We start from the raw sequence: 20,191 nt of genomic DNA on the forward strand, positions 1-20,191 counted from the left end.
GCTGTAATTACATGGTGGGAGTTCTAATACTGCAACGGCTGGGAAGAGACCACCATGGTGCAATCTGACAACTGAGCACATTGGTATTTTCAGGAACTGAATGGAGTGGGGAGGCTGGCGGACTACTTGTAACAGACCATACCCAGTGACCATATAGGTTGTCACCAGGTCTCCAAGATATCACTAGTAGTGATGAGCGCCAGTTCTCGTTGCTGGAGTTTGCCTAGGGTGCCCGGGTATGCACAGAGCATCGCAGGTGCTGGAGTGTTATGTTCAAGTCCCCGCGGCCGCATGTTTCGGATTTCTTAGACAACCATAAAACATGCAGAGATTGCCTGACACACATGAAACATACGGATGCGGGGACTCGAACATGTCACTCGAGGACTAGGGTAACGAGAACTTGCGCTCATCACTACTTGTGATATCTTGGAGACCTGGTGACAACCTATATGGTCACTGGGTATTTTCTGTTACAAGTAGTCCGCCAGCTTTTCCACTCCATTCAGTTCCTTAAAATACCAATGTGATCAGTTGTCAGATTATACCATGGCGGTCTTCACTAATCACTAGGAAATGGCACTTCCAGGATAGGATGTGTTTAAAGGGAATCTGTCTTCAGCATGATGTAGAGGCTGAGACCCTGATTCCAGCCATGTGTCACTTGCTGGTCTGCCTGCTGTCATTTTAATACAATCCCTGTTTTATCTGCTGCAGATCTAGCAGAGCTCGGAATACTGAGCTCTGTATAACTCCGCCCACATCATTGATTGGCTGCTTTCTGTGCACATTGTACATTAACAGAAAGCTGCTAATCAGTGCTGGGGCCTGGTTGGACCAGGAGGCACGAAACACTAAGTCCTCTAGTAATAATCTCCTTCTGATTAAACAGCGATGTATTGAAACAGCAACACACAGCCGAGTAAGTGACACATCGCTGGAATCAGGATCTCTTCCCCTACATCTTGCTGCTCTCAGATTACATAACAACAACCTGCTGATAATAGTGCCTCTGCTGTATCCTGTATAACTATCAGGGCTATGAAGTTGGAGTCGGAGCCCATTTTGGTGGCAGGATCTATGTCTGTACATAGGAAGAAACCTGGCAGTAAAAGGGACTGTAGCGGGTAGAAGCTGGCCAGTGACCTGCGTCGGACTAGTCATCCGAGACATATAGTCCCCGGCCGGGTTTTCAAAGTATGTTTTCTCTGAAATACCGCAATGGTTCAGTAATAAACATGAATTTGATGACAGGTTCCCTTTAATATTCTATTCTTGATTAATAAAGCATCAGTTTTGTTCCTAGGATTTAATGTCTTGGATAGCTTCTTTGAATTTTTACAGCTCATGTCCCCCGGCCTTATATATAGGTTTCTCAGTATAGAAACTAGTGGCATAAATAATCCATTTAAGAATGAATAGATGATGCATTACAGCTGACATGGAGAGAAGCCAGTCCTGTCACATGGATGGAGCATTCTCTGTAAGCAGGGGTGGATTAACGGTAGCCAGGGCCCCGGGCTGTTCAGACACTGTGGGCCCCCCGGTCACGTGATGGGGTCATGCGACAGGGTCATGCGACGGTGTCATCATATACCTGAACTAGATTATTCCAGAAAAATAGTTGCTGTGTGAAACTATAACCTGTCAAACATCCATTGATCTAGTCAATTTACCCTTCAGTTAGGAAAAAAAACAAAAAAACAACCCACAATACTATCACCATAAGTGCCAGTATTCACAGGAGATCTGTACTTAGTATGCAGTGTCTGTGTAGACGTAATACAGTGATCAGTGGTGACATTATACACAGGACCTCTGTATATAGTATACAGTGTATAGTGTCAGAGTATAGGTAACACTGACTCACCAGTGACGTCTCTAGGTGAAGTCCTTCATCTTTCATCCAGCACAGACCGCCATCATTTCTTCCAGCCAGGACTCGTCTCTGCAGGAAATAAGACAGTTATCTCGAGCTCCGCTTGCAGAACACATTACTTAATTTTTCCCAACTTCTACATTACACCACATGAAGAAAGAGGCGACATAGTGTCACTCTACACAGTAACAGGACCGCCCCCCCCCCATTTAAAACCGTGTCCTCAAAAAATAAAATAAATACATCACTGCAGTAATAATATCCCTTACTTAGCCCTTATGGTAATAATAACCCCCATGCTGGCCCCGTGTGTCTCATTCCTGGCTTCAGCCATATGTTCTCCCATCCTGCCCTCATGAGTATCGATTCTGCCCCATATGATCTCCCCATCCTGCCCCATCAGTCTCCATCGTATCCATCTTGCCCCATGATCCTGCACGATCTGTCTCCAATCCTGCCCCATGTTTTTCATTCTGCCCCGTGTCTCCAATCCTGCCCCATCTGTCTCCAGTCCTGCCCCCAATGTGTCCAGCATCTCTGCCCCCAGTGTCCAGCATCTCTGCCCCCAGTGTCCAGCATCTCTGCCACCAGTGTCCAGCATCCTGCCCCCAATGTCCAGCATCCTGCCCCCAATGTCCAGCATCATGCCCCCAGTGTGTCCAGCATCCTGCCCCAGTGTGTCCAGCATATTGCTCCCAGTGTCTCCAGCATATTGCCCCCAGTGTCCAGCAATCTGCCCCAGAGTCTCCAGCATATTGCCCCCAGTGTGTCCAGCATATTGCCCCCAGTGTGTCCAGCATTCTGCCCCAGTGTGTCCAGCATCCTGCCCCCAGTGTGTCCAGCATCCTGCCCCCAGTGTGTCCAGCATCCTGCCCCCAGTGTGTCCAGCATCCTGCCCCCAGTGTGTCCAGCATATTGCCCCCCAGTGTGTCCAGCATATTGCCCCCCAGTGTGTCCAGCATATTGCCCCCAGTGTCTCCAGCATATTGCCCCCAGTGTCTCCAGCATATTGCCCAGTGTCTCCAGCATATTGCCCCCAGTGTCTCCAGCATATTGCCCCCAGTGTGTCCAGCATCCTGCCCCCAGTGTGTCCAGCATATTGCCCCCAGTGTGTCCAGCATCCTGCCCCCAGTGTGTCCAGCATCCTGCCCCCCCAGTGTGTCCAGCATTCTGCCCCCAGTTTGTCCAGCATCCTGCCCCCAGTGTGTCCAGCAATCTGCCCCAGTGTGTCCAGCATATTGCCCCCAGTGTATCCAGCATACTGCCCCCAGTGTCTCCAGCATATTGCCCCCAGTTTGTCCAGCATCCTGCCCCCAGTGTCTCCAGCATTCTGCCCCAGTGTGTCCAGCATATTGCCCCCAGTGTGTCCAGCATATTGCTCCCAGTGTCTCCAGCATATTGCCCCCAGTGTCCAGCAATTTGCCCCAGAGTCTCCAGCATATTGCCCCCAGTGTGTCCAGCATATTGCCCCCAGTGTTTCCAGCATTCTGCCCCAGTGTGTCCAGCATCCTGCCCCCAGTGTGTCCAGCATCCTGCCCCCAGTGTGTCCAGCATCCTGCCCCCAGTGTGTCCAGCATCCTGCCCCCAGTGTGTCCAGCATCCTGCCCCCAGTGTGTCCAGCATCCTGCCCCCAGTGTGTCCAGCATCCTGCCCCCAGTGTGTCCAGCATCCTGCCCCCAGTGTGTCCAGCATATTGCCCCAGTGTGTCCAGCATATTGCCCCCCAGTGTGTCCAGCATATTGCCCCCAGTGTCTCCAGCATATTGCCCCCAGTGTCTCCAGCATATTGCCCCCAGTGTCTCCAGCATATTGCCCCCAGTGTCTCCAGCATATTGCCCCCAGTGTCTCCAGCATATTGCCCCCAGTGTGTCCAGCATATTGCCCCCAGTTTTTCCAGCATATTGCCCCCAGTGTGTCCAGCAATCTGCCCCAGTGTGTCCACCATCCTGCCCCCCGTGTGTCCAGCATCCTGCCCCCCCAGTGTGTCCAGCATTCCGCCCCCAGTTTGTCCAGCATCCTGCCCCCAGTGTGTCCAGCAATCTGCCCCAGTGTGTCCAGCATATTGCCCCCAGTGTATCCAGCATACTGCCCCCAGTGTCTCCAGCATATTGCCCCCAGTTTGTCCAGCATCCTGCCCCCAGTGTCTCCAGCATTCTGCCTCAGTGTGTCCAGCATATTGCCCCCAGTGTGTCCAGCATATTGCCCCCAGTGTGTCCAGCAATCTGCCCCAGTGTGTCCAGCATACTGCCCCCAGTGTGTCCAGCATACTGCCCCCAGTGTGTCCAGCATATTGCCCCCAGTGTCTCCAGCATACTGCCCCAGTGTGTCCAACAACTCTGCCCCCAGTGTCCAGTACTCTGGCCCGGGCCCCCCAGATTGCAATTCGCAATAAAAAAACAAACAAAAACGAGTTCTCCTCACCTGTCCGCGCTCCTTCGGCGAAGCTCCCTCCAGCAGCGCGCACTCGCCCGCGACTGATAATGACATCAGACACCGGCGAAGTGAGCACTGCGGCTGACGTCAGCTGCCAGCCTCCAATTGGCTGGCGGCTGTTCAGTATTGACGTGCGGGCGCGCGCCCGCACGTCAATAGCATTTAAACTACGGCAGCTCCGGTAGTTGCCCGGTGAGCAGATGAGACGAGGCCCGATGCGGGCCCCCTCTGTCCACCGGGCCCATATGCCAGTCAGGGCACTACTGCCCTGATGGCGGCGGTCAATCTGAGCGGTAGCCCAGGGGCCCCCACACCACTGGGCCCTGGGCTACCGCCCAGATTGACCTTATTATAATCCGCCACTGTCTGGAAGTCATCCTTGTCTGATAAATAATGTCTAATGATAAACTCTAATGTAAGGTCCTCCAGTGTCCATCCCCGTTAGGACAGCTCCACTTTAAAGGGTTTCCATAATTTTTTTTTAAGGAATTTTCTAAAATAAAAAAAAAAATGGCCATAGCTTAACTTTTAAATCCCCTGTAAATCTCTGTGATCCACGTGAATAATGCAGCCGATCCCTGTCTTCAGTGGTCTGGTGCCGTCCATAAAGCATCAGCACTGAGGCTAGTTCTGTGGTTTTACTCCACGTGGAGGTAACTGGATCAGCAGGAAATTGCACAGTTGGATAGTCTTATTTTTTTATTTTATCATATTTCTTTTTTTAGAAAAAAAAATCCTAGACATTTCCTTTAAGTACATAAAATAACTAAAATTACTAATTTCTTCCTCTGCTAGATTATAGTAAATACGGATTCTATTCTAAGACTCATGGCTGATTCAACTCATGAAATAAATACATAGACTAATTAATTCATGTAATTACATTTGTGGATTTTTATTACAGGCCTACTACAAAGTAAACGATGAAAGGAGAATGTACGTTTCCGAAATTGCTCAGGTCTGTGATCTCGCTTACTTCTTTCTTGCTAATGTTTTCCTCTACACGTTTTCCAGAAGGTGTATGTATGTATGTATATATGTGAATATATATATATGTGTATACACTGTAATTAAAATATATATGTATATATTAATTAGATTTTAAATAATGTTTAACAATATATATATATATATATATATATATATATACAATCGTGTTCAAAAGTCCTGCATAGGCGTGAAGAAAACTATATGTTTCATACTTCTGCATCTCTACAGTGAAACTGGTGGAACATATATGTTTTTGTAATCCCTCATCGTATGCCATACTCATTTTTGAATGTCCCAAGTGTATTAATTTTATGGCACGCGCATTTTTGATAATTTTTTTTACAGCATAACCATACCTACACCAGTACAGTGTGTAGAATGGTGAACAGGTTTCTACGTTCATTAACTTCCAATGCACGTTCACACAGACTTAAATTTAACTTTTTAAGATTTATTATTTTTTATTTAATTCAGAGTCCTGAAAAGGGCCTTTTGAGTGCATCTTTAGCTTCTAATACTTTATTGTCCAGCCTTTGCTCTTGAGCACCAGCTTGCATCTCTGTGGCATTGAGTGAACAAGCTTCTGCAGATGTTCACGAGTGATGATGTGGTTCCAGGCCTGTATCAGAGCCTCAATCAACTCACTCTTGGTCCTTGGCTGTTTTCTAGATATCTCTAATGATACCTTGTGCCACAAATTTTCAATTGGATTGAGGTCCAGGGACTGAGCTGGCCAGTCAATAGTAGCCACCTTGTTCTTTTTTTTCCTTTCCGTGACTGTCTTAGCTCTGTGACAAGGAGCATTATCATCCTGGAAGATATAATCCCCTGAAAACAGGTGTTGAGCAGAATGCAGCATTTTCTTAAGGATGTCTATGTATTTTTTTGCATTAACCATACCCTCCACAATATGAAGCCTTCCAACACCATTGGCTGCCATACAGCCCCAGACCATTACTTTCATCGGATGTTTCACAGAGAAGCTCAAACACTCTGGCTTGTACTCTTCATGTGGGAACCTTCTCACATAAGACTTGCCATCATTTCCTAAAATGCAAAAAGTGCTTTCATCACTAAATAGCACTTTTTCCCACTCCTCCTTCCTCCATTTAAATATTTCAATGCCCACAGTTTTCACCTTTGTATTTGTATGGCTGTCATCAATGGCTTCTTTCGCGCCTTGCACCCTTTCAATCCTGCTTCCAAACATCTCTTCCTAACAGCTGATGTTGCTACCTCAATATTGCACTTTTCTTGCCATTCTCGCAGAAGCTGAGGAGAGGTGAGCTTTCGATTGGCAAGGGATGTTCTTATCAGTACTCTATCCTCCCTTTTAGTTGACTTTCTGGGCCGACCAGATCTGGGTCTGTCCTGGGTAATTCCAAGCTGTTTATGTTTCTGCAAAATTCTTACGACTGTACTCTGATTACAGCCGACCTTCCTTGCGATCTGGGGGCCAGTATAACCCTCTTCATGTAGCACCACAACTCGCACACGATCCTCCGCTGACAAAAATCTGAAGGCTCCCATCATAAAACTCTACAGTATGATTCACTAGATAGACCAACAGATAAAACAAACAAACAAAGCAGCAGATGTGATGCAATGTAATGCAATGTGATTGGCTGCCATATCCAGGTTATGATTGGTCACAAGAACCTCATCTGTGATTGGCTAATTTTGGATCTGAAGCTGCACAATATTTAGTTGTGCTTTCAATTCCCATATTGTTGCAATAATTTCAGGCAAAACTGCTTCAAAAGTGAAAAATATTACAGGGAGAGAATGCAAAATTGTATTCTGAACAAAACCATATATAATATGTCATATTAGCATCGAAGATATTCGACAGAAAACGTTTAAAACTTGAAAAATCAGTTTATCCTATGCAGGACTTTTGAACACCACTGTGTATATATATATATATATATATATATATATATATATATATATATATATATATATATATATATATATACACTCACCGGCCACTTTATTAGGTACACCATGCTAGTAACGGGTTGGACCCCCTTTTGCCTTCAGAACTGCCTCAATTCTTCGTGGCATAGATTCAACAAGGTGCTGGAAGCATTCCTCAGAGATTTTGGTCCATATTGACATGATGGCATCACACAGTTGCCGCAGATTTGTCGGCTGCACATCCCAAAGATGCTCCATACAAGGCAGGATGGATCCATGCTTTCATGTTGTTTACGCCAAATTCTGACCCTACCATCCGAATGTCGCAGCAGAAATCGAGACTCATCAGACCAAGCAACGTTTTTCCAATCTTCTACTGTCCAATTTCGATGAGCTTGTACAAATTGTAGCCTCAGTTTCCTGTTCTTAGCTGAAAGGAGTGGTACCCGGTGTGGTCTTCTGCTGCTGTAGCCCATCTGCCTCAAAGTTCGACGCACTGTGCGTTCAGAGATGCTCTTAGGCCTACCTTGGTTGTAACAGGTGGCGATTTGAGTCACTGTTGCCTTTCTATCAGCTCGAACCAGTCTGCCCATTCTCCTCTGACCTCTGGCATCAACAAGGCATTTCCGCCCACAGAACTGCCGCTCACTGGATTTTTTTTCTTTTTCGGACCATTCTCTGTAAACCCTAGAGATGGTTGTGCGCGAAAATCCCAGTAGATCAGCAGTTTCTGAAATACTCAGACCAGCCCTTCTGGCACCAACAACCATGCCACGTTCAAAGGCACTCAAATCACCTTTCTTCCCCATACTGATGCTCGGTTTGAACTGCAGGAGATTGTCTTGACCATGTCTACATGCCTAAATGCACTGAGTTGCCGCCATGTGATTGGCTGATTAGAAATTAAGTGTTAACAAGAAGTTGGACAGGTGTACCTAATAAAGTGGCCAGTGAGTGTATATATATATATATATATATATATATATATATATATATATATACACACACACACATATACATACCGTACATAATTTCTTTAACATTTTCTTTTTTTTTTTTAATATTGTCTCATTACATTACAGGGCTGTGTGCTTTGTGCATTGCTACAAAAAAAAAAAATTTAAATGTAATTCATATATATTATATATATATATTATTATTTTAATTACAGTGTATATACCGTATATACTCGAGTATAAGCCGACTCGAGTTTAAGCCGAGACCCCTAATTTTGCCACAAAAAACTGGGAAAACTTAATGACTCGAGTATAAGCCTAGGGTGGAAAATGCAGCAGCTACCGGTAAATGTCAAAAATAAAAATAGATACCAATAAAAGTAAAATGAATTGAGACATCAGTAGGTTAAGTGTTTTTGAATATCCATATTGAATCAGGAGCCCCATATAATGCTCCATACAGTTCATGATGCGCCCCATAAGATGCTCCATATTATAATATGCCCCATATGATGCTGCACAAAAGTTGATTATGACCCGATAAGATGCTCCATACAGACATTTTTCCCATATAATGTTGCACAAATGCTGATTATGACCCCATAAGATGCTCCATAGAAATATCTGCCCCATATAATGCTGCAGAAATGCTGATTATGGCCCCATAAGATGCTCCATACAGACATTTGCCCTATACAATGCTGCACAAATGCTGATTATGACCCCATAGAGATGCTCCATAGAGATATTTGCTCCATATAATGCTGCACATATGCTGATTATTGCCCCATAAGATGCTCCATAGACACATTTGCCCCATATAATGCTGATTATGGCCCCACCGCTGGGCGCCGCTCCGTCTTCCTCTGCACTGACGTTCAGGCAGAGGGCGGCGCGCACACTAATCACGTCATCGCGCCCTCTGACCTGAGCGTCACTGCAGAGGACGCGGAAGACAGAGCCCGGCGGTGGAACGTGGGACAGGTGAATATCGTGCAATGCCCCCGTTATACTCACCTGCTCCTGGCGCTGTCCCTGCACATCTCTGGTTCTCCCCCAGAAGCAGGTGAGTATGATTAGACAGCTGCCGCTCGCTCCCCCTCCCCTGCCGACCCCTGGGAATGACTCGAGTATAAGCCGAGAGGGGCAATTTCAGCCTTCAAAAATGGGCTGAAATTCTCGGCTTATACTGGAGTATGTACGGTATATATATATATATATATATATATATATATATATATATATATATATATATATATATATATATATCTACTATGTAATTGTCTAAGGGTCACTTCCGTCTTTCTGTCCTTCTTACGGTCACGGATATTGATTGGTCGCAGCCTCTGTCTGTCATGAAAATCCAAGTCGCTGATTGGTCGTGGCAAAACGCCCACGACCAATCAGCGACGGCCATAGTCTGGCAGCGAAATGGCCACTGCTTTACTGCCCTGCAGTCAGCGCTGAGTGCTCACACAGGGTTAATGTCAGTGTTAACGGACCGCGGTATAATGCACTCCGTTAACGCAGCTATTAACCCTGTGTGACCAACTTTTTACTATTGATGCTGCGTATGCAGCATCAATAGTAAAAAGATCTAATGTTACAAATAATAATAAAAAAAAAAGGTTATTCTCACCTTCCGACGTCGTTCGCTGTCCTCGGCAGTGCAAGCGGCAGGTTCCGGTGCCAAGGATGCTATGCGAGAAGGACCTGCCATGATGTCACGGTCATGTGACCGTGACGTCATCACAGGTCCTACGCTCATACCAACCCTGGGACCGGAAGCTGCCGCGTGCCCCGCACACAGGCGCCAGGACTTCAAGGGGCCTTCGGAAGGTGAGTATATGTTTATTTTTTATTTTAAGTATTTTTTAACCACGCATATAGTGCCCACATTGCTATATACTACGTGGGCTGTGTTACATACTGCGTGGGCTCTGTTATATACTACATCTCTGTGCTATATACTATGTAGCTGGGCAATATACAACGTGACTGTACAATATACAACGTGACTGTCCAATATACTATGTGGCTGTGCAATATACTACGTGCTCTGTGTTATATACTACGTAGCTGTGCAATATACTATGTGGCTGTGTCGGTTCTGTTATATACTACAGTACGTCGACTGTGCAATATACTACGTGCCTCTACAATATACTACGTGGCTCTGCTATATACTACGTCGCTGACCAATATACTACATAGCTGTGCAATACACTACGTATCTGTGCAATACACTACGTGACTGTTATATACTACGTGGCTGTGCAATATACTACGTGCCTGTGCAATATACTACGTGGCTCTACAATATACTACGTGGGCTGTGTTACATACTGCGTGGGCTCTGTTATATACTACATCTGTGCTATACAGTATACTATGTATCTGGGCAATATACAACGTGACTGTCAAATATACTACGTGGCTGTGTAATATACTACGTGCTCTGTGTTATATACTATGTAGCTGTGCAATATACTATGTGGCTGTGTCGGTTCTGTTATATACTACGTCGACTGTACAATATACTACGTGGCTCTGTTATATACTACGTGGCTGTGCAATATACTACGTAGCTATGCAATATACTACGTGCCTCTAAAATATACTACGTGGCTATGTTATATACTACGTGGCTCTGCTATATACTACGTCGCTGACCAATATACTACATAGCTGTGCAATACACTACGTAGCTGTGCAATACACTACGTGACTGTGTTATATACTACGTGGCTGTGCAATATACTACTTGCCTGTGCAACATACTACGTGGCTGTGCTATTTACTACGTGGGCTGTTATATATTACTTGGCTCTGCTATATACTACGTGGCTGACCAATATACTACATACCTGTGCAATACACTACGTGGCTATGTTATATACTACGTGGCTGTTATATACTACGTAGCTCTGCTATATACTACGTACGCTGTGTTACATACTACGTAGCTCTGTTATATACTACGTAGCTATGTTATATACTACGTCGGTTGTGTTATATACTACGTCACTGTGCAATATAGTAAGTAGCCTGTGCTATATACTACCTACATATTCTAGAATACCCGATACGTTAGAATCGGGCCACCATCTAGTATGTGTATATATATATATATGTATATGTATATGTGTATATATGTATATATATAGCAATGCACAAAGCACACAGCCCTGTAATGTAATGAGACAATCTATAATATCTATAATATAATGGTAGGAGCGTCACTCTGTCCGAAGCCTTTATGGACTGCGCATTATAGCCAGTGTCCGTATTCTAGAAAAAAAAATGGCGCCGGAAAGCGCGGACTGCGCAGGCGCCGATTCCGGGAGCAGGGGGACATTTAGGAACCGTAAACAGGGGGTGTGGGGACACGGTGGACTTGATCCCGCCCTCATGATGCTGTGGCAGTTCATGCCACAGCAATTTTCCCTTCCCCCATGACGGCACACCTGAGAGAGGGGATCTGCCCAGTCAGGACAGGAAACCCTACTGAAAATAAAAGGGCGGTACCTCTCTGTCGCTTCAGTTGGGTTTCCTGTCCTGACAGGGACCCTCGTGCTGAACACGGTGGTGATTCCACTCACCCAGGTCCCGTCCCGGCGTGGAAGAGCAGGCGGCGCCTGTGCGTCGGTGTTCGGGAGCCTGGAAGCGCCGTCCGCAGGTCCCCCGGGGTCTCTGCGTCCGAGCGGGCGTTGGTGCAGCACGGTCGGACCCAGCTCCTTCCGTGGCTGCCACGCAGCCCTCCTCCCTCTGCCGGCATCCAGGTGCGGCGGCCGCTTCCGGGTCGCCCGTCTGACGTCACACGCAAGGCACGCTGGGAATGGGCGTGCCCGCGTGACGTCAGGGGCGGGCGCCGGATCCAAGATGGCAGCGCCCATGAAGAAACGCCGGCCAGTGGAAAAAGGACTCCGGCGGCGCGGCAGAGGAGGGGAGGGGCCACCATTGGGCACCGGAGGAGGCGGGGAGTGCAGTGGTCCTCCATAAATGGGTGTCTGACCACAGAAGACGCGCTCATGTCCAAAAACTTCAGCATGGAAGTGGGACAATCAGAGCAGCAGCAGCAGCCGCCGCAATCACAGCAGTAGCAGCGTCAGGAGCTCTCGCCAGATGCCTTGCCGAGCCACCAGCACCGGAGCAGTCGCTCAAGTGGTAGGAGCAGCAGCCGTCCTGTCCGGCAAGACTCTTCAGCGTCCAGAAGGGACACGGCACGTGCATCTGTCCAGCCTCCAAAACCGGTACCCTTGACTGACGGCGGTGGTGAGTGATCTTCGTGAATGTCACCCTTATGGTAACAGGGTCCATTTTTTCTGTTTGATCACTAGGGGCCGAGGAAATCTAGCGGCAAAACAAAGAACCGTGAATGTGCCCTTTGTAAAGCTTGCAGTTCAGTGGCAGAAGGACCTCTGCTCTGACTGCATTCAAAAAACCATACAAGATGAGACTCCTAATTTCGCCACTAGCCTCAAGGCCATAATTCAGGCAGAAATTAAAAACTCCCTAAAACTGGCCCTTAAAAAATCAGGGAGGAAGAGCCGTAAAGTGTCTACGGATTCGGAGGCCTCTCAGAAACAGGAGAGTCAAAAATCATCCCGTTCTCCCTCTACCTCCCCCGCCTCTATCCAGTCCTCAGATTCCTCCTCAGATAGTGATACAGGGGGTCGCCCGTGTTTCCCAACTGAGGATGTAGAAAAGTTAGTCAAAGCAGTCAGAACTGCAATGGGACTTAAAGAGGAAAAGACACCTAGGTCACTTGAGGATGTCATGTTTGGCGGTTTAGAGGAAAAAAGAAAATGGACATTTCCGGTCAATGCAAAAATTAAAGCATTGATCGAAAAAGAATGGAAAAAACCCGAAAAAATGGGTACCTTACCTTCTTCATCTAAAAGGAGATATCCTTTTGAAGAAAAAGACTCCGAATCCTGGGAGAAAATCCCTAAGATTGATGGTGCGGTAGCCAAATCTCTGAAAAAATCATCCCTTCCTTTAGAAGATTCAGGGGTCCTAAAAGATCCACTGGACAAAAAAGCAGATGGGTTTCTGAGGCACATCTGGGAAGCAGCGGCAGGGGGCTTGAAACCGGATATAGCTGAGACATGTACAGCTCGCGCTCTTATGGTCTGGTTACAACAGATAGAAGATCAGCTAAGGGATAAAGTCCCTAGGAATGACATTCTTGCAAATATATCCCTAGTTCAAGGGGCAGCAGCATTTCTGGCGGATTCCTCTGTGGACTCCGCGAGATTAACAGCTAGAGCAGCGGGCCTGTCCAATGCGGCCAGAAGAGCCCTATGGCTTAAAGGTTGTCCGGGAGATTTGCCATCCAAACATAGGCTATGTTCCATCCCATGTGACGGTCAACTCCTCTTTGGGAAAAAGTTAGAGGAGATTTTGGAACAGGCAGGAGACAAAAAGAAAGCCTTTCCAACCTTCCCGAAAGATCCGAAAAAACCCTTTTTTCGGAGGAGATTTAACAGAGGCCGACCTCCAGGAGATTGAAGTCCCAATTTCTCCTAAGATAAAAGGAAATCAGACTATATGTTCAAAGGGCCCTCTACATCTGCCAAAAAGTCCCCCCAATGACATTACATCAGAGGTTGGAGGAAGGCTCTCCCGCTTCTATCCAGCCTGGATAAACATCTCCCCGAGCATCTGGGTTTTAAATATCATAAAAGAAGGCCTAAAAATAAAATGTATCCGTCCACCCAGGCACAATTTCGTAATAACTCCCCGGAGGAAAGCCTGGCAGGAACAATTAGCTCTAGAAACGGAAGTCCTCGGACTGATTCAAAAGAATGTCTTGCAAGAAGTCCCAGTTCAGGAGTTCGGAAGGGGGTTTTACTCCCCCCTCTTTCTAATACAAAAACCCGATGGCTCTTGGAGGACCATAATCAACCTAAAAAAGCTCAACCTTTCAATAGACAATCACTCCTTCAAGATGGAGTCCATCAACACAACCACAAAACTTCTGTTTCCTCACTGCTTCATGGCAGTAATAGACTTAAAGGACGCATATTACCATATTCCAATACATCGCAAATACTGGAGATACTTGAGAGTGGCACTCTACATACAGAACCAAGTGAAACATTACCAATACAGAGCCCTTCCATTCGGCCTATCTACTGCTCCCAGGGTCTTCACCAAGGTGATGGCAGAGGTAATGTCATATCTCCGTTCCCGGAATATAGTAATTGTCCCTTACTTGGACGATTTTCTTGTGATAGGGAAGACAGAGGCCGATTGCTCCCATCAGATAACGGTAGTGATATCAACTCTAATAGAGCTCGGTTGGTTGATAAATGTCCCCAAATCGAAGTTAGTTCCTGTAAAGGTACAGTCCTTCCTGGGCCTGATACTAGATTCAGAACGTCAACTCTGCCTCCTCCCGGAAAACAAAGTAACCAAAATAATCAATTTGACCACTGCAGCGATACATCAACCAGCGATGACCCTAAGGAAAGGGATGTCCCTACTAGGCTCGTTAACGTCCTGCATTCCGGCGGTAGGATGGGCACAATTCCACCTGAGACAACTGCAGTGGGAAGTTCTGTCAGCCCAAAGACTGTTAAGAGGGCATTTGGAAGGAAGTTTGTCTTCCTCAGGATGTAAGAAATTCCTTAAAATGGTGGACCATAGAAGAACATCTCACTATGGGAGTCCAATGGCAGAAACCAGTCGAGGACATCATCACGACCGACGCAAGCAACATAGGTTGGGGAGCTCACTTAAGATCCCATTCAATTCAAGGAACTTGGTCCCCCCAAGAAAAGAGCTATGGCTCAAACGTAAAAGAACTATTGGCAGTAGTAAAATCCTTGAAACATTTTCTTCCCCGGCTCCAGGGCCGCCATGCTCGAGTCATGACGGACAATCGAGCAGTAGTGGCCTATATCAATCACCAGGGGGGGGACGAGGTCTTGGAACCTCATGGAGGTGTCAAACTCACTATTTCATTGGGCAGAAGAACACCTATCTTCCCTAACAGCTCTACACATAAGAGGCGTAGAAAACTTACAGGCAGACTTTCTGAGTCGCAGAGTTCTGAAACAAGGGGAATGGTCCCTGAATCCCGAGATATTCCAACAAATAATACAGGCCTGGGGTACACCAGAGATAGACTTGTTTGCCACCTCATGCAACAAAAAAGTGAAAAAATTTTGCTCACTGAACCCAAACGAACATCCTTTCGCAGTAGATGCTCTACTAATACCGTGGAAATTCTCTCTGGCTTTCGCATTTCCCCCGATAGTGATGATTCCAACAGTAGTCCGGAAAATCAGAGAAGACCGAGCGAATATAATACTCATAGCTCCATTCTGGCCAAGAAGACCATGGTTCTCCCATCTAAGGTAAATGTCGATAACAGATCCATGGATCCTGACAGATGTGCCGGACTTGTTAACCCAGGGGCCAGTGACTCACTCTCAGGTGAAGGGCTTCCATCTGGCAGCCTGGCTTTCGAGAGGGCGCTACTAAGTCGCCAAGGATTCTCACCAGGGTTAGTCTCCACCCTATTAAAAAGCAGAAAGCCTATAACGTCTAGAATCTACGGTAGGACCTGGAAGAAATTTTTAGATTTCTTAGGTGAGCCGTTAGGGGATGTAGCTCCAGTGGGTCCCATCCTAGAATTTCTACAAGCAGGCTTGCAGCTAGGGTTAGCAACTAGCACCCTTAAGGTTCAAGTTTCAGCCTTAGGGGCCCTATATAATTGCAACCTAGCATCTAATAGATGGGTTTCACGATTTATAAAATCCTGTGGCAGGTCTAGACCAGTTATTATTCCCAAAATCCCTCCTTGGGATCTAAATCTGGTCTTGGAGGCTTTAACCAAAGATCCTTTTGAGCCTTTGCAGGAATTATCACCTAAATTACTCACCCTGAAAACAGTCCTACTAGTAGCCCTAACATCGGTCCGTAGAGTAGGTGATTTACAAGCTCTATCAATATGCCCTCTTTACACTCAGGTTTTTGATGACAGGATAATCTTGAGACCAGATCCAGCGTATCTCCCCAAGGTAGTCCAAAAATTTCATAGGAGTCAGGAGATTACGTTACCATCATTTTGTAATAATCCTAAAAATCCGGGGGAACAAAAGTTCCATATGCTAGATGTAAGGAGATCCATGTTACAATATATAACCATGACTAGTCAGTGGAGGAAAGATCAAACCCTATTTGTAGCCTTTCAAGTTAGTAAAAAGGGATGTGGGGTAGCTAAAAGTACCATTGCTAGATGGATCAGGGAGGCCATTAGTCTGTCCTATTCTGCAAGTGGCACTCCGGTTCCTGACAGCATCAATGCTCACTCCACCAGGGCTGTGGCTACCTCCTGGGCAGAGAAAGCTGAGGTATCGATTGACCAAATTTGCAAGGCCGCTACCTGGTCCTCACCCTCAACTTTTTTCAAACACTACCGGCTAGACCTTTCCTCCTCTGCTGACCTAACCTTTGGTAGAAGGGTACTCCAAGTGGTGGTCCCTCCCTAAGGGTTTTTCTTTCTACAAAAGTCTCTCAGGTGTGCCGTCATGGGGGAAGGGAAAACACCAAGGTTACTTACTGGTAGCCGGTTTTTCCGGAACCCATGACGGCACCCGTATATTCCCCCCCTTTATCACCCCTTCGGTGTGCACTATTGTTTTGGGTGTTTTTAGTTAATATAATGTGGTGTTGGATTGCCATGTGTACTAACCAGGGGGGCCTCTCATGCTCTGAAAACCAACTGAAGCGACAGAGAGGTACCGCCCTTTTATTTTCAGTAGGGTTTCCTGTCCTGACTGGGCGGATCCCCTCTCTCAGGTGTGCCGTCATGGGTTCCGGAAAAACCGGCTACCAGTAAGTAACCTTCGTGTTTCTTACTTACGCCACCTGATTCCGGGCCATGAATGTCCCTCTGCTCCCGGAATCGGCGCCTGCCCAGTCCGCGCTTTCCGGCGCCATTTTCCGGAAGACTGCATCTTCAAGAAAATGGCGCCGGAAAGCGCGGACTGCGCAGGCGCCGATTCCGGGAGCAGGGGAACATTTATAAGCCGGAAACGGGGCGTGTGGACACGATCCCGCACTGATGATGCTGTGGCAGTTCATGCCACAGCAATTTCTTACTTACGCCACCTGATTCCGGCCCATGAATGTCCCTCTGCTCCCGGTATCGGCGCCTGCGCAGTCCTCGCTTTCCGGCGCCATTTTCTTGGATACTGCAGTGTGTCTTCAAGAAAATGGTGCCGGAAAGCGCGGACTGCACAGGCGCCGATTCCGGGAGCACGGGGTCATTTATCAGCCGGAAACGGGGCGTGTGGACAGATCCCGCACTCAGGACGCAGCAATTCAAACTTACGCCACCTGATTCCGGGGCCATGAATGTCCCTCAATGGGGGTGCAGGATGGCAGCAGCACATGACAGAATCGGGGCTCAGGATGGGAGCAGCACATGACACAACGGGGGCGCAGGATGGGAGCAGCACATGACAGAACGGGGGAGCAGGATGGCAGCAGCACATGACAGGATGGGAGCAGCACATGACAGGATGGGGGCACAAGATAGGAGCAGCACATGGCAGGATAAGGGCGCAGGATGGGAGCAGCACATGACAATGGGGGCGCAGGATGGGAGCAGCACATGACAGCATGTGGGTGCAGGGTGCAAGCACTACATGACAGGATGAGGGCGCAGGATGGGAGCAGCACATGACAGAACGGGGGAGCAGGATGGCAGCAGCACATGACAGGATGGGAGCAGCACATGACAGGATGGGGGCACAAGATAGGAGCAGCACATGGCAGGATAAGGGCACAGCATGGGAGCAGCAGGTGACAGGATGGGGGCGCAGGATGGGAGCAGCACATAACCAAAATGGAGGCGCAGGATGGGAGCAGCACATGACAGCATGTGGGTGCAGGATGCAAGCACTACATGACAGGATGAGGGCGCAGGATGGGAGCAGCACATGGGAGCATGGGGGCGCAGGATTGGAGCACATGACAGGATGACGGCTCAGGAAGAGAGTAGCACATTACAGGATGGGGGCGCATGATGGTAGCAGCACATGACAGGATTGGAGTGGAGTACGGGAGCACCACATGACAGGATTGGGGTACAGGATGGGACTACCACATGACAGGATTGGGGTACAGGATGGGAGCACGTGACAGGATGAGTGCTCAGGAAGACAGTAGCACATCACAAGATGGAGGCATACAAAACAGGATGGGGGCTGCACATGACAGGATGTGGGCGCAAGGTGGTAGCAGCACATGACAAGATTAGGGTGCAGGATGGAAGCAACACATACCAGGATGGAGACTGTTGTGAATTCCGCTCTTGGGCTCCCTCCGGTGGTTGTAAGTAGCACTTTTGTGAGTTCTGCTCTTGGGCTCCCTCCGGTGGTTTTGAGTGGTATGGCTGCTTCTTGGATTTAGCATCAGCAGCTGCTTCCACTGATCGTCTTTCTGGCTCGGCTATTTTAGTCTGGCCTTATCCCTCAATCAATGCCAGTTGGCAATTGTTCCTGCTTGGAGTCACGGCTCTTTTGGATTTCCCTGACACTCTGACCTGTTCAGCAAAGATACGTCCTTGCTTGTCCTTTTGCAGTCCTCTTGTTGTGGACTTTATTGTTCAGCACATTCTATGTTTTGCTCATTTGTCCAGCTTATCAGTATGGATCTATTCAGCTAAGCTGGAAGCTCTGGGCAGCAGATTTTGCCCTCCACACCTTTAGTCAGGTGTGGAGATTTTTGCATTTCTCTGCGGTGGACTTTTTCTAGTTTTTATTACTGACCGCACAGTGTTCTATCCTGTACTATCTATCTAGCTAGAAGTGGCCTCCTTTGCTAAATCTTGTTTCATTCTATGTATGTCATTTCCTTCTCCACTCACAGTCATTATTTGTGGGGGGCTGTCTATCCTTTGGGGATTCTCTCTGAGGCAAGATAGCTTTCCTGTTTCTACCTTTAGGGGTAGCTAGTTCTCCGGCTGTGACGAGGTGTCCAGGAAGTGACAGGAACATCCCACGGCTACTTCTAGTGTTGTGTTAAGATCAGGAACTGCGGTCAGTATAGTTACCACCTGCTCAGAGCTAGTCGCATGTCGTTCCTAAATCACCAGTCCATAACAGTACAACTGGCCAAAAATGAGTTGAATGCATCTCAAAAGAAGGAAAAGAAAAAGAGTTCTGAGCCATTTTTTTTTTCTTTAGTCTGTTTTGTCTTTTTCCTTCCTCTTAATCTCTGGGTGGTTCAGGATTTGGGCGCGGGCATGGATGTTCAGGGTTTGTTTTCTCGTGTGGATCAGCTTGCTGCAAGAGTACAGAGTATCCAAGATTATGTTGTTCAGACTCCGGTTTTAGAGCCTAGAATTCCTACTCCAGATTTGTTTTATGGGGATAGATCCAAGTTTTTGAACTGTAAAAATAACGATAAATTGTTTTTTGCTCTGAAACCCCGTTCCTCTGGTGATCCCATTCAGCAAGTTAAAATAGATATTTCTTTGCTGCGTGGTGACCCTCAGGACTGGGCATTCTCCCTTGAGTCAGGGGATCCGGCATTGCTTAATGTAGATGCATTTTTTCAATCGCTCGGATTATTGTATGACGAACCTAACTCTGTGGATCATGCGGAAAGAACCTTGTTGGCCCTGTGTCAGGGTCAGGAAGCGGCAGAATTATACTGCCAGAAATTTAGAAAATGGTCTGTGCTCACTAAATGGAATGAGGACGCTCTGGCAGCAATTTTCAGAAAGGGTCTTTCTGAAGCCCTTAAAGATGTTATGGTGGGGTTCCCCACGCCGGTTGGTTTGAGCGAATCTATGTCTCTAGCCATTCAGATTGATCGGCGCCTGCGCGAGCGCAAAGTGGTGCACCATATGGCAGCGTCCTCTGAACAGAGTCCTGAGCCTATGCAATGTGATAGGATTTTGACTAGAGCAGAACAGAGGGGATACAGACGTCAGAATGGGCTGTGTTTTTACTGTGGTGATTCTGCTCATGCTATTTCTGTTTGCCCTA

At 47.2% G+C, this 20,191-nt stretch overlaps 1 protein-coding gene across 5 annotated transcripts in view; it reads left to right on the plus strand.

Annotated features, from left to right (window-relative positions):
* Positions 1-20,191, plus strand: part of CCDC169 (coiled-coil domain containing 169) — a 114,926-nt gene that overhangs the window by 44,176 nt on the left and 50,559 nt on the right. For all 5 annotated transcript variants that reach the window (XR_013224064.1, XM_077298209.1, XM_077298210.1 and 2 more), the window contains exon 6: positions 5,216-5,269. Coding sequence is in view for 4 of the 5 variants with exons in the window: in XM_077298209.1 (XP_077154324.1) it covers positions 5,216-5,269 (54 nt within the window). In the remaining variant the exon portion in view is untranslated. The remainder of the gene's footprint in view (positions 1-5,215; positions 5,270-20,191) is intronic.

This window comes from Ranitomeya variabilis, chromosome 3 (assembly GCF_051348905.1).
Source record: "Ranitomeya variabilis isolate aRanVar5 chromosome 3, aRanVar5.hap1, whole genome shotgun sequence".
Lineage (NCBI taxonomy): Eukaryota > Metazoa > Chordata > Amphibia > Anura > Dendrobatidae > Ranitomeya > Ranitomeya variabilis.